The sequence below is a fragment of the Gopherus flavomarginatus genome, chromosome 12, assembly GCF_025201925.1.
Source record: "Gopherus flavomarginatus isolate rGopFla2 chromosome 12, rGopFla2.mat.asm, whole genome shotgun sequence".
Classification (NCBI taxonomy): Eukaryota; Metazoa; Chordata; order Testudines; family Testudinidae; genus Gopherus; species Gopherus flavomarginatus.
This window is the reverse complement of record NC_066628.1, coordinates 14,381,321-14,395,437: the sequence shown is the minus strand read 5'-3', so window position 1 is coordinate 14,395,437 and position 14,117 is coordinate 14,381,321. Positions and strand designations below refer to the sequence as shown.

General features: G+C 46.1%; 1 protein-coding gene and 1 pseudogene across 1 annotated transcript; both read right to left on the bottom strand.

The window, feature by feature from the left end:
• Positions 1-823: 823 nt before the first annotated feature.
• On the bottom strand, positions 824-2,178 carry LOC127033163 (olfactory receptor 2B2-like; annotated as a pseudogene).
• Positions 2,179-11,399: 9,221 nt separating this feature from the next.
• LOC127033162 (putative olfactory receptor 2B8) lies at positions 11,400-12,362 on the bottom strand. The gene has a single exon (XM_050920966.1). The coding sequence runs from the start codon at positions 12,360-12,362 to the stop codon at positions 11,400-11,402; it is 963 nt and encodes a 320-aa protein (XP_050776923.1).
• Positions 12,363-14,117: the final 1,755 nt, after the last annotated feature.

Genomic DNA, 14,117 nt, shown 5'->3' with positions numbered 1-14,117 from the left:
TCTGAGACCTGAACATAACCCAAACTTTTCAAAAGCCCCTTTCAGAGAGGATAGCACTTAGACTCTTTTCTTTTGTCAGACAATCCCTCACACTGGGAAAGAAAGGCTTTTAGTTCAATTGATGGCTGTGACTGGTGGTTTCCTGTCTTTAACAAAAGACTGACACAGCAGATAGGATGGCAGTACAGCTTTTCTAGATCTCTGGGTAAGAGGTGGCTGGTCAGTCTTAGCATCCAGGACATGTATGCTGCTCTAAGTCAATAGACCACACTCCCCTCTCATAGCTGGGGAGAGAAACCATGAGTCCTGACTCCCAGTCCTGTCTACTAGTTGTCTCTGCAGGGCGGATAAAGGATCTAGCAGCAGGACAGGTTGCTTGTAGGTGAACTGGTCTTGTGTATTTAGTGCTGTCAGAAAGGGGTTCTATCTCTGGCTCCACAGAAGTGCATGTAGCTGGATCTGCATTTCCTGACTGATCCGCACAGCATCCACTGACAGCATCCACCCCCTGGTTTGTGGGAAAATCACTGGTGGGTTCTCTGCTTGGGGAGGCAGCTCCTCCTTATCCAAGCATCCAACCATTGCTCTGAATCCTCAGAGGAGAGTGGAGAAAAGACCCCACGCCTTTGTCGAGGCCTTGATCTCTTTTCTAAGAAGTGCTAGGTCCCTCTCCTTCTCCTCTGAGCTGACTGGCCTGTACACAAAGACCTTCATGGCCAGCTTACAGATCTCCTGGCTGGAGAAGGTAGGTGGAGCACGAGTGCCAGCTGGAGAGGAGGAGCACATGGGTCCTGCCAGGAGTGGATGGCACGGTGCTGTACCACTAGTGCAGCCGGAAGAGCAGGAGCATTGATGAGAGCAGGAGCACCAGGTGCAGGATGGTGACTCTGGTGAACATCTTGTCCAAGTGGCGAAGTAGCTGCAGTTTAACATGAGAAGAGGGAAGAAGTCGCCAAACTATCCATATCTGAGAATTAAATAGAGAGGTGGCAATGCTGATGGTGATTTTAGATCACTATTCAATAAGAGAGAATCAGAGGGATTATATATTAAGTGTATGTCTGGTCTGTGCTGGCTGCATCTGATGACTCTCAGATGCCACATCGCTCAGTCTTCTCCAAGCAGAGCCAGCTTTGCTCATGGATGGAGCCAAGAAAGGACACAGTGCAGTGCCCAACACGATCTGCCAGGTCTTTTCACACTCTTCTGCCTTCTGAGGCTCCTGGTGACTGACTCTGGTTTCCAAGTCCCAGCACCATGTGGTGCTGATCAGACATGATCAGAGAGATTAAAATGCAAATTTCCTAGATGGGAAAGGCTCCATATCCCATTGTCTGCCCCCCAGAGCCAGCCAGTCTCCCTGACCTGAGACTGGATTGGAGCTGCTGCCCCACAGAGAAAAAAGCCAGCCAGTCCCAACTCATTTCTCTGGCTCATCCTTTTTCTCCAGAATAGCCTCCCCAGCACCTTCCTTAGGGGCTCCTGGACATCCTGGTTCCTCAGCGTGTAGATCGGGGAGTTGAGCATGGGGGTGATGATGCCACAGAAGACGGAGACCATCTTGCCCTGGTCCTGTGAGTAGCTGCATGCAGGCTGTGGATACATGGAAATGGCCACACAATAGAAGAGTGACACCACGGCCAGGTGGGAGATGCAGGTGCTGAAGGCCTTGAGCATACCCTGGGCTGAGCGAATCCTCGGCACTGTGGTGACAATGTAGCTGTAGGAGACCAGGATGAGACCCAGTGGCACCATCAGGAAGAGACCACTGACAGCAAATGCCTAGGCCTCATTGGGAGAGGTGTTGACACAAGCCAGCTTGAGCAGGACTAGCTCCTCATAGAAGAAGTGGTTGACCCAGTTCCGGCCACACTGGGGCAGTGGCACGGTCAGAATGGTCTGCAGGATGGAGTTGCCAAAACTGCACAACCATACGGTGGCTGCCATTTGCAGGGAGAGGCAGCCACTCATGATGATTGTGTAGTGCAGCGGCTGGCAGATGATGACGTAGTGGTTGTAGGCCAAGAGAGCCAGCAGGAGGCACTTGGTGCCAGCCAGCGAGAGGACGATGTAGAGCTGAGATATGCTGCCTGCCCAGGTGATAAACTGATGGGCGCTGCAGAAGTTCACCAGCATCCGAGGAACAGCACTGATGTGTAGCAAAGGCAGAGCCGGCATTAGACCTATTCCACCAACTCCCCCAGACTGGGCCCCACGCCTAAGAGCGCCCTGCACCCAGTGAGAATCCCTTCCCTGGCTAAAGACATCTTTTTAATTTTTTTCTCACCTGGCAGTGCTCTAGGTCTTCGGTGGCACTTTGGTCACAGGTTCTTCGCTCGCTCTGGGTCGTCGGTGGTGGGTCCGTCAGTGCTGCAGAAGACTTGGAGCGAGAGATGGGACAGATGTTTAAACATGTTGCAGAAGCCCATTTAAAGTGAAGTGGGCAGTAAACATGAAGTGGGAAATTAACACCTCTGCAGTTGTCAGACAATGGAAGGTAAGTAGACTGCAAGGTGTGTTACAAATTGTTGTAATGGGCCTGTAGTGGTCCCTCACTCTTCCCCTCAGATAGAGGCCACTCAGGCTGGTCCTTCTTGCCAGGTCCAGAGTCCACACGACAGCCTTAAGCCCACATTAGGGCTCTGCGATCAATAGATCTAGTCAGGTTTTAGACTGGTTTTGAGTGGCCCCAGCTGTCAGCCCTTAAACAGAGTCTATCAGGGCTGGCTTTGACCTGAGTGGGACTCAGGCAGCCAGCAAACAAACAGTGTATGGGGGAGCGGGTCAGAGAGGCTCCTCTTCAGGGCTAGGGCTTCTCTGAACAGTTTAGGGAGCCAGCCATCCTGGGGTGGGGTGGCGGGGGACGTGGGCCCACCTTACTCCACCATGTCCCTGCCCAGGTCCCTGACAGAAACAAGATTGTCTGCTCCTGGGTTGGTGGGGATCCAGCCCCAACATGCCAACTGAGCCACCACTGGCTCTGCAGCGAGCTGCTCCATGGCTGCTCCTGGCAACTTCCTGCCAGCCTGGGGTTTGGTACCTCTAGCATCCAGGCCTCTTCCGGCTCTTCAGGGTATACGGCGGCAGGCATGCCTGGCCAATCCTTGTCAGCGTCTGAGGATCAGGAACAGTCAGGCGAATGTTCCTCTTGCAGATGTGGCCGAATAAGCAGAGCGTCCTTCTCCTCCACCGGCTCTCTCCCAACTGTGCTGCAGAGCTGGCCTTTTATACTTCCGGCCACGCCCCGATACTTCCGGCTAGGGGGGCAGGACAATCTAGGATCCGCCCTCCAAGGGAAGTGTAATGGTGCCTTGCTCTCCCGCTTGGCAGGAGGCCACTCAGCCTCACTACAGGGCCATAAAACCAGAGTCTCAGTTAAGTCCAGGCTTTTCAGTGTTCAGAATGTCACAGCCCCAAGGACTCCCTCAATCAGGGGGTCCCACGAGAAGGCAGATCAGCCTTGTATGTTGCTAATGCTGGTGCAGGCAATGGAAAGTTTCTCAGGGAGGGTCAAAGGTGTGAGTGTGGAGTGAAAGATTCTTTTACAGGTTGCAAGAGACCAAAGAGGGAGAGAGCGAGCAGAGAATCAGTTAACTCAAGACTTCGTCTACTTTAGTCCGAAGATAAGACACTGACTCCAGTCCAAGCCACAGCACACATCTGATTCTCGGTTCCCGGCCAAGAAAGACGGAGACCTATTCCACCCAGACCAGCCGTGAGAAAGGAGGATTCAGCTGAACAGAACTGCAGGGGCTGCAAAAATGAGAGAGACAGTGAAGGCCAGTGGTGGAGGAGGGGGGACAACCGTTTTCACATCCCTGAGGCTGCTGTGTTTTTGGAAAGCTGAGATAACCACGGAAGGCCGGTTTGGACTGGTACAAAGAGAACTAGGAACAGAGATCCCTAAACGAAACTCCTCAAAAAGAACTCAGGACTTAAAAACCCTCCTGGGAGCCGAAGCAAGTTAGAGATCAGCAGCACACCCTGGATGACCTGTGCATGGGAGAAGAATTCCCATCCACCCTTCCCCCTCTTCTTATGTTACAGCCAGGCTTGGCCGGCCTCTGGTAGCGTGAGTGTGAGTATGAAAGTGGATTAGGGCTGGGGCACTAATGCTTTCTTTCTTCCTCTGAGTGACGTGGGAGCATTTCCAGCTTTCGCCCCTGTTATTTTATTATTTTATTAATAAAGCTTTAAAACGTAGTCACTTGGTGTGCTCCTCCATCTCCTCCCCTAAGATCCTGCAGCCTCAGCCTGATCACGTGACACTCCAGGCAGATTGGTAACATAAATCTGTCACAAGAAGACTTATGAATTTAAGTTATCAGGCTCACCTTTTGAAGGTGCTGTTCAGCTTTCTTTTGAAGCCTCCAACATAAGTTGGTCCAATAAAAGACATTACCTCACTTACATTGCCTTGTTCATATCCTGGGACAAACCATCCTACAACAATACATCAAACAAGATGTCATAGAAAAGTGCAGCTGGGGCAGCTGGTGGCAGTTCGACGATATGTTTGCCAAGGGATAGGCAATGAGACAACCTACCTATAACATCTGAAGAAGTGGGTATTCACCCACGAAAGCTCATGCTCCAAAACGTCTGTTAGTCTATAAGGTGCCACAGGATTCTTTGCTGCTTTTACAGATCCAGACTAACACGGCTACCCCTTTGATACCTATAACAGAAATTTCTTCCTCAGTGTAGACAGTTAGAGGCTGACTTGTACCTGAATCATGGGAACATATATTCTTTAAACATTTGAATCCTCGATAGTGTATATGATGAGGTTATTTCAACATGCAATGCCCTTCTCAGAAACTTGAAAGAAAAATGCTTTTAACTCAAATTGTACCCCTAACTCTGACCTTAAAAATAATTTACAAATGAATAAAGAAATTTTTTAATAAGTCTTATGAACTGTCATGCATCTTATTAGTAATGTTTGTAGCAGTCATAGAAATATTGTATGTCATTAAGTTAACTTTTAATTTACCAAGGAGTTCTAGACCAACCTCAGTTAGGAACTGACATCTAGAATAAATGCCTAATCTTTCCCGGGTAATGTCATAGAGTATGAGTAACACAGGTTAATTTTGGGTCATGTTAATAAGTATTTCCATGTATCTGTATTACCTCTGTTGCCTTTCAGTTTATTGGAGTTGTCAATTAATTATCAAACATTAACAACTAACCATTAATAATTGCTATGATGACATCTAGAAGCACTCATTTAGCACTTCATTTCCTGAATTTCAGAGGTTTCATCAGCCATCCCTACCAATCTATAGACCCAGATCCAAACCCAATAACTTTGTAACCACTCCATTTTGCATCTGGTTCTTGATGTGAGACACTAGATGAGCCCAGGGAAAGTCCACTGGTGTCCATTTCATGTGGTTTCTGCAACTGGTTTGTTCCCCAGCTCTGCTCAGGAAAACATTATAAGCACCGGCAATTCTGAAGTGGTAATTTTTTGCAGGAGGATCTATGTCAGGATCCCCATGACAGAACCCCAAATTTGGACTTCTGACTGAACTCTGCCCCTGATGTGGCACTGCAAATTACAAGGTAATATACCTATTTGTGTTCATTTTAGATCACTTTGAAAAACTGGCTGATAAACAGAAATCTATCAATCTATCTGTCTATGATCTATGTCTGAAAGGAGTTAATTACATGGAAAGATTGAAAATATTTAATGTGTGTAAGTTGTCTAAATGATTATCTCAATTATTATTACTATTAATTAATAAATAATATAATATATTGTGTATTAAGAGAGATGTGGACAAACTGAAGAGAGTACAGAGGACAGCAACAAAAATGATCAAGGTTTAGAAAACATGACCTATGAAGAAAGGCTGAAAGAACTTGGCATGTGTAGTCTAGAGGACAAAAGGCTGATCGAGAACCTGGAAACAGTGTTCAAATATATGAAAAGTTGTTATAAAGAGGATGGTGATCAATGGTTCTCTATGTCCATCCAGGGTGGGACAAGAAATAATGACCTTAGCCTGTACTAACAGAGATTCAGGTTAGCTATTAAGAAAATTTTCTAAGGGCAAGTCTACACTTAAAATGCTGCATTGGCTCAGCTGCTCTAAGCCTGTTGGAGAGAGCTTTGAAAAGCAATAACTCACTTGTCAATACTGTCATGACAAAATATGTGTAGCAACATTCTATATAAAGTAATAAACATAAGCTGAAATTAGGTCTGAAATGCATTTACCTGCAGTTTCTTGAACACAAAGGAGTCTAGCCAGGTGTCATCAATGTTGATGGGTAATCACCTATCAAGTGGCCAGTCTTAGGCAAGGAAGAGGGGCAGGAACAACCCAATCTGCACGTAAACAAACAGCAACCTGGCACATCTTTCACCAAGAGACTCTTTGTCTCCATCCTAACAGCAGGAATGTAATTTATCTAGGCATAACTCTCAATAAAATTCATTTCAAAGAGGGACTGGACAATAAAAGTGGGGGTCAGAAACACCCCAAGGTATATCTCCCTATTCATCTCTCTCTCTTTCCCCTAAGATGACAAAGGAACAGTCTTTGGACTTTGGGAGCCGATCCTGGCCTGAGAATTGGCTCAGCAATGTTGCTAGGAGCATGTGGTAAGGGAATTCACCTTGAACCGAGTCTACTTTGTTAAGGTTTATTACTAGGAAGTGATTTATTTTTATTTCTCTTTTAAACTTTTCTGACTTTAATGCCTTACACTTGTACTCACTTAAAATCTCTCTCTTTGTAGTGAAATAAACGTGTTTTTTTCCATAATCCATACTGATTCATTGATGCATTTAAACTGAATTGTATGAGTAACTCCATTTAACATAGCAAACTGTGGGCTATTGCTCCCCTCACAGGGCAACAGACCTAAAATATCTGAACTGCCCAGGAGAGGGCTGGGCAGTACAGAACAAACATCGGGGGGGGGGTAAAGGGGAAATTCTTGACTAGGAATGTGTTGGGGTCACCGTATTAACCAGGAACTCAGGTCTTGCATATGGTTAATTGGATGTACTCCAGATTCCACACCTCAGAGTCCCCACCCAGCAGACTTGTGCCCCCAAAGTTCATCTATCAGTGGAGAGAAAACTAAGGACAGAATTAACTATAAAGCAAACTGGTTTATTAAACAGTGATGCAAACAGGAAACAGTAACTTATGGGACATCCAGCAAAACACTATTGTCATAAACAGATAGCTAAGGGTTAATGTCTCTTTCACCTATGAAAGGGTTAACAAGCAGTGACCTAAAACACTTGACCAGAGGACCAATCAGAAAACAAGATTTTTTCAAAACTGGGTGGAGGGAAGTTTGGGTGTAACTTCTTTGTTCTTTGTCTTGGTTCAGTGACCCTCTCAGCTCTGAGAGTGATCTCTCTATCTCCAGCTTTCTAATCTTCTGTTTCCAAGTTGTAAGTACAAGGCTAGTAAGACAATAGGTTTATATTGTTTTTTTGTATTTACATGTGTGTAGCTGCTGTAAGGTTTAAATTGTATTCTTTTTGGATAAGGCTGTTTATTCATTTTTTTCTTTTAAGCAAATGACCCTGTATTTGTCACCTTGATACAGAGAGACCATTTTATGTCCTTTTCTTTCTTTTTATATAAAGCTTTCTTTTTAAAACCTGTTTGAGTTTTTTCACTGGTTAAGGCTAAGGGACGAAGGGAGAGGGAAATCTCTTTGTTTTAGATTTACTAGCCTGACTTTGCATACCCTCTTGGGAAGGGGTGGGGGAGAGATTAGACCTCTCGGTACTTGTGTTTCCAGGACTGGAAGCAGGGAGTCTCCTAGGGTTGTCCAGGGAGGGGAGCCTGGAAGGAAGGAACAAGGAAACAAGGGGAGGGGGTTATTTCCCTTTGTTGTAAGACTCAAGGCATCTGAGTCTGGGGGTCCCCCAGGAAAGGTTTTGGGGAGACCACAGTGAGCTAGGCACTGTATAAATCCCTGGCTGGTGGCAGCGTTATCAGGTCCAAGCTGGTAACTAAGCTTGGAGGTTTTCATGCTAACACCCATATTTTGGATGCTAAGGTCCAGATCTGGGAAAAAATGTTATGACAACTATACATATTGGGGGAGGGATAGCTCAGTGGTTTGAGTATTAGCCTGCTAAATTCAGGGTTGTGAATTCAATCACTGAGGGGGCCATTTAGGGAACTGAGGTAAAAAATCTGTTTGGGGGTTGGTCCTGCTTTGAGCAGAGGGTTGGACAAGATGACTGTAATATTCCATGATTCAGAGAGGCCATTAACATTTTTTATGCTAAGTTTAGAAGTGAATCAATGTGTGTCAAGAGGGATCCAATCTCAGGGAGCGTTACACGTGCTGGGGAGAAGCGCAGCACAAAGACAACTAATAGGAACATACCAGTCCACAGGCTGGATCCCACCTGGGTCCTTGAAGTCCCCATCTTCAACAGTGGCCAATGCCAGCTTCAGAGAAAGTGTCACCACACGCTTCGTGGACAGCTGGGAAATTTCTTACTAGCCCTTGTAAGTCCGCGATTCACTTAGGGAATGACACCTCTACAAAAACATGCCCACACTGTCCAGTCTAATTGACCTTTCCCTCCCTCACCTCCAGTGTAAACCAGGGATAAAACCATCAGGCAATAATGCTGAATCTCCTCCTGCAAAAGACATTTTCAAAACCATGAGCTCAGCAGTGATCTAGGAATGCAATATGGGGCTTCTTTTTCTCTAGGGGGCTCCGGCTCCGATCCAACCACAGGTTGAGCAGACTGGCTCAGACGTGTCTATATAAGGGGTAGGCAACCTATAGCATGGGTGCCGAAGGCCGCACATGAGCTGATTTTCAGTGGCATTCACACTGCCCGGGTCCTGGCCACCAGTCCAGGGGACTCTGCATTTTAATTTAAATTTAAATGAAGCTTCTTATATATTTAAAAAACCTTATTTACTTTACATACAACAATAGCTTAGTTATATATTACAGAATTATAGAAAGAGACCTTCTAAAAATGTTAAAATGTATTACCGGCACGTGAAATCTTAAATTAGAGTGAATAAATGAAGATTCGGCACACCACTTCTGAAAGGTTACCGACCTCTGGTCTACATTCTAGCATTCTGTTCCATTTAGGTGTCTCTGCTGGGCAAATAACTGGGCACTTTCAGACTTAAAAATAAACTGAATACCTATACCTATCTGTCTAAATCCTGACGCTATCTAGCTATCTATCTACTTCCCTGCCTACCTACCTATTGTTTGCAGTTTTATTGTAGTCATGTTGGTCTCAGGATGTTAGAGAGAGAAGGTGGTGAGGTAATATCTTTTATTGGACAAACTTATCCATGTAGCTCGACAAAAGTTGGTCCAATAAAAGATATTATCTCACTAACCTTGTCTCACTAAAATACATCTACCTATCCAGCCTCCTAGCCTGCTGGGCTAGCTATCTAAAACTTCAGTCAGTACAGAGGGCCCAGAGGATGAAGTGAAGCTGGAGGCATATTTATTAACTCAGGCACTCAGCCGTCAGGTTGCAGAGGTGAGGTCTGCCACTACAGAGCAAAGTCACTGAATGACTATTCTGCCCAGAGGCATCAGAGCATAAAGGGAAGATTGAACCAAGAGAGCAACTTCCTTGGATGTGGTTCAGTAACAGACTGTTGCAGTTAGTGAGGGTCAGGCTACTAGAGAGGGATATGAACCAAGATTTACAAAAGTGACTGGTGATTTTAGGTATCTGATTTGATGCAGTGTTGCCAACGAAAGTCTCACAGTGCTAGATCTTCTCCTGAAAGCTGCAGCACCTGGAAGAATGTGCTTACAATAAAAAATAGTTTTAAAAAGAAACATTTCTAGCCCTCATGGAGATGGAGAAAAAACCTGCAATGTGATACAAGTATGATCTAAATCTCAGAAACTGGAAGGGAAAGAAAAAGAACCAGACAGTTATAATTTAATTAAATCTCACAATTTTAAAGACAATCTCAGGATTTCGGAGCATGATACATTATTTTTAAATGCCTGGTTTTCAGGGAACCTGGACCACTTGCCTTCTGAAAATCAGGTGCCATTAAGGTGGGGATTTTCAGGATCCCACTGCCCTTGGGTATTTTGGTGTACTAGGGGAGATTTTACCTTTCATCACCTCAGTCATCATTTTCAGCACCTCCCCCTGTTATCCGGCCAGTTTCTGAACAGCTTCTTTTAAACTTTCTGGTGTTAACTGTTTTTGGGGAAGAATCGTTTTCCTGGGAGATACATTACCTAGGCCTTCACTTTGTGTACGAGGGTTGGTCTTGGCCATCTCTTCCACAGGAACTTCCTTTAATTCAGACCATGTAATGACAGCTTACACGAGTTCAGGGAAATTCTTACTGGGCTCGTCTTTAAACCTTTTCTTCATTTCACAGTGGAGGGATTCATTCCTGGAGCCTCAGCACTAACTATACTTTCAGGACCATATTCATGTCCCGAACTTCTTGTAGGTCCCAGCATTTCACCTGGCTCATTCTCTCCTAGAGCTCATATGAGTAGGCCTGAATGGTCTCACCTGGATTCTGTGTCAGCTCACAGAATTCTTTGAGTCTGGTTCCAATAGTTACTTTGTCTCATATACTTCTAAGAGAATCTGAAATGTCTTCTCTATGTCTGGCTTATCAGCTGTTGCCATGAATTTCACTGTGGATCTGTCCTGGCCTTTGAAACGCTCTTCCACAAAATCCACATGATCTTCTTCAGGTACTCTCAACACCCATAGACCTGCCTTCACTGATTCAATCCAGTCTTCAATTGTGATGTCCAATAGTTTTGCTCAGAAGGCACTAAACTCATATATCTTCCTGTCTCATGGAACATGGCCTGGGTCTCAGCTAGGGCAGGGACTGATTCTCAATGTGTGTGCAGCACCAGGCACAATGTGTCCCTGATCTCAGCTGGGGCAGGGATTGCCTCTCACTGTGTGTCTGTGCAGCACTTGGTACAACCCTAATATCAGTCAGATCCTCTTTGCTACTGCAATAGAAAGCAATAAGAATAATCTCTTTGGACAGGAGAGCAAAGTTTATTCCTAGAGGTGCAGCCAGGATGGTGCTTGGTTGTATTGCAAAGCAGAGGGCAAGGGGGCCATGTGGGATGACAGAGGAGTTGTGTGGGGTGGGAGAGGCCAGGCAGGTTGAGTGTGGGGGTAGGGCAGGTTGTTCTGTGGGGTGGGAGAAGTGTTGTGTTGGGTAGGAAAAGGAAGGCAGGTTATGGGGTATATTAGGGCAAGTTTGTTCTGTAGAGTGGAAAGGACAGAAGCATTGTGTGTGTGGAGAGGTCTGGAGCTGTAGGGAGAGCATAAGGCTCCACGTGGGCACAGAAGAGATTACAGTAGCCATGAGAGGTACAGACGGTTCTGTGCCAATTGCTCACTCAGCTCAGGTCCCCTGAGTGGTCAGGATCCTCCCCAGCACCCTACACAGGGCCCTATGCACCTCCTTGTTCCTCAGCGTGTAGATGAGGGGGTTGAGCATGGGTGTCACCATGGTGTAGAAGAGGGAGACCATCTTGCCTCTGTCCTGGGAGTAGCTGGATGGAGGCTGTAGATACATGGAAATGGCTGTGCCATAGAAGAGTGACACCACAGCTAGATGAGAGATACAAGTGTTGAAAGTCTTGAGCCTGCCCTTCGCTGAGTGAATCCTCAGCACGGGAGCACCAATGTAGCCGTAGGAGACCAGGATGAATCCTAGTGGCACCAGCAGAAAGTAAAACGCACTGGCAAGGAGCTCAGCCTCATTGGCAGATGTGTCGACACATGCCAGCTTGAGTAGGGCTGGCAGCTCGCAGAGGAAGTGCTTGATTTGGTTCTGTCCACACCGGGGTAGCTGCAGAGTCAGGATGGTCTGCAGCATGGAGTTGCCGAAGCCGCACAACCAGGCGGTGGCTGCCAGCTGCAGGCAGAGGCGGCGGCTCATGATGGCCGTGTAGCGCAGCGGCTGGCAGACAGCGGCATAGCGGTCATAGGCCATGACGGCCAGCAGGAGGCACTCGGTGCAACCCAGAGAGAGGGAGATGTAGAGCTGGGCCACACAGCCGGCCAAGGAAATGGTTTTGCGTCTGCTGCGGAAGTTCACCAGCATCTGGGGGCCAACGCTGGTGGTGTAGCACAGGTCCAGGAAAGAGAGGTTGCTGAGGAAGAAATACATGGGCGTGTGGAGATGGGGGTCTAGCCAGGAGACCACGATGATGGTGGTGTTTCCAAGCAAGGTCATGGTGTAGGAGATTAAGATGAGCACAAAGAGCAGCAGCTCCAACTGTGGCCGGTCAGACACACCTAGCAGGATGAATTCCCCCAAGGAGCTTTGGTTTCCATCTTCCCATGACCCTTTGCCATACATCACCTGTAGGTGACAGAAAGAATAAGGGTGAAAAATATCCCACAGCAAGGAGATCTGTGATCATAGGTGCTAATGCTGTGATTGACAGTGGGTATTTCTGGAGTGGTAGCCTTGAGTCCTAGGAGACAAGTAAGTGTTAAGTGAATGGATAAGGGAAAGGCAGGAATCTCTAATAACCTGGGAATGACCCACCTGCAGCACTGCATACATTTATGCAAAGGTCAGGGAAATCTTTCATTTGTCTGTCTGCAGTGTTGTTGTAGTCAGATCAGTCCCAGGATATTGGAGAGATGAAGCGGATGAGGTAATATCTTTTATTGGACCTGTTACCAATGGTTTTCAGAATCCACAGCATGGGGCAACTTAACTGTTTAACTCCAGGTGGTGTCAGGGATAAATCAATGGGAACACAGCATTTCTGCCTGATGAAATATTAATACAAGTCAGCGGACACTATCTAAACCTGCAGTTTATTAGATTTAAGCACACACAGACATAAGGAATAGATTTAGAGCATCCCAGATATTTACCTAAAATCTGGAACGGTATTGAGTAATTAGCAATGGGTTCTCAGTGGCCAGTTGCTCATCTACCAGGGAGAAAAGATGTCAAGAAAAACATCTCCCAAAATGGCTTCAGAGGACTGCTCCAGAATCCACTGTATTCACTGGTCTTTTATAACTAAATTCTACAAAACAAATAGTCATAATGGCCTCCACAAAAACATCACTTTTCCTAACTTTCAATAAACTTCTAATATCAGAGGTGCCCAGACTCCAGGTCTTCCATCCACCAAGGTTTTGAGTCTCACTTCTTGACTTTTCTTTCACCAACTCTCATTCTGATTAGAAGAAACTACCAGCTAGTTTTGACCTTGTCTCTAAAAGCCTGTTTTCCAATTAACGATGTGGTTTTCTATTTTATTAATTCAGGGTGGCCAAATGCACATAATATGGTTGCAATTAGCTTGATCACATTCTGGGGTGCACACACCCCTCAAATCCAGACAAGTTTCTATTTGTGAGAGAAACAAGCTTTTGAGCTTATACGAGCTCTTCTTCAGGTCTGGGAAGTGTACTCAGAGTGTCACAGCTCAATACAAGGTGGAACAGATTGTTTAGCACAAGAAGTTTAAACAGATTCCAAAGGACCATTAAAGGTGAAGTGCCCTGTAACATGCCTCCAGTCATGAGGGGGAAATAGAGGGGGAAATAAATGAAAAGGGGTGGGGTCAATGGGATATAGGTTTTTTCTCTGTTTAGTCCATGATTTTCAGTGTTCAGTTGAGTTATGAATTTAAGCTTCCAGGCTCATCTTTTGAAGGTGTTGTGCAGGTTTCTGTTGAAGATAAGGACTGAGAGGTCAGATATAGAGTGATCATGTGTTCACCCACCAGTGACAGGGTGTTTTTGTCTTCTCTTGTTTTTCTGTGTGAGTTCATCCGAGAGCGTAGTAATTGTCTGGTTTCGCCCACAAAGCTGTTGTTGGGGCATTTAGTGCACTGAGTGAGGAACAGCACACATTGTGATAGGCATGAATAGGACCCATGGATTTTGAAAGATGTGTTGTGGATGGTGTTGGTCATCACAGCAGTGGAGATGGGGCTGCGGGTTTTGTGTCTGTTGCACTGGCAGGGTCTGGTGCTGCTTTGAGTTGATGGGTCAAGGTCTGTGGGGAGCTTGCTTCTCAAGCTGAGCTTGGTGAGGTTTGTGGGGGGAGAGGTTGAGCGCGAGAAGAAGGGGCTCCGGAAGGATT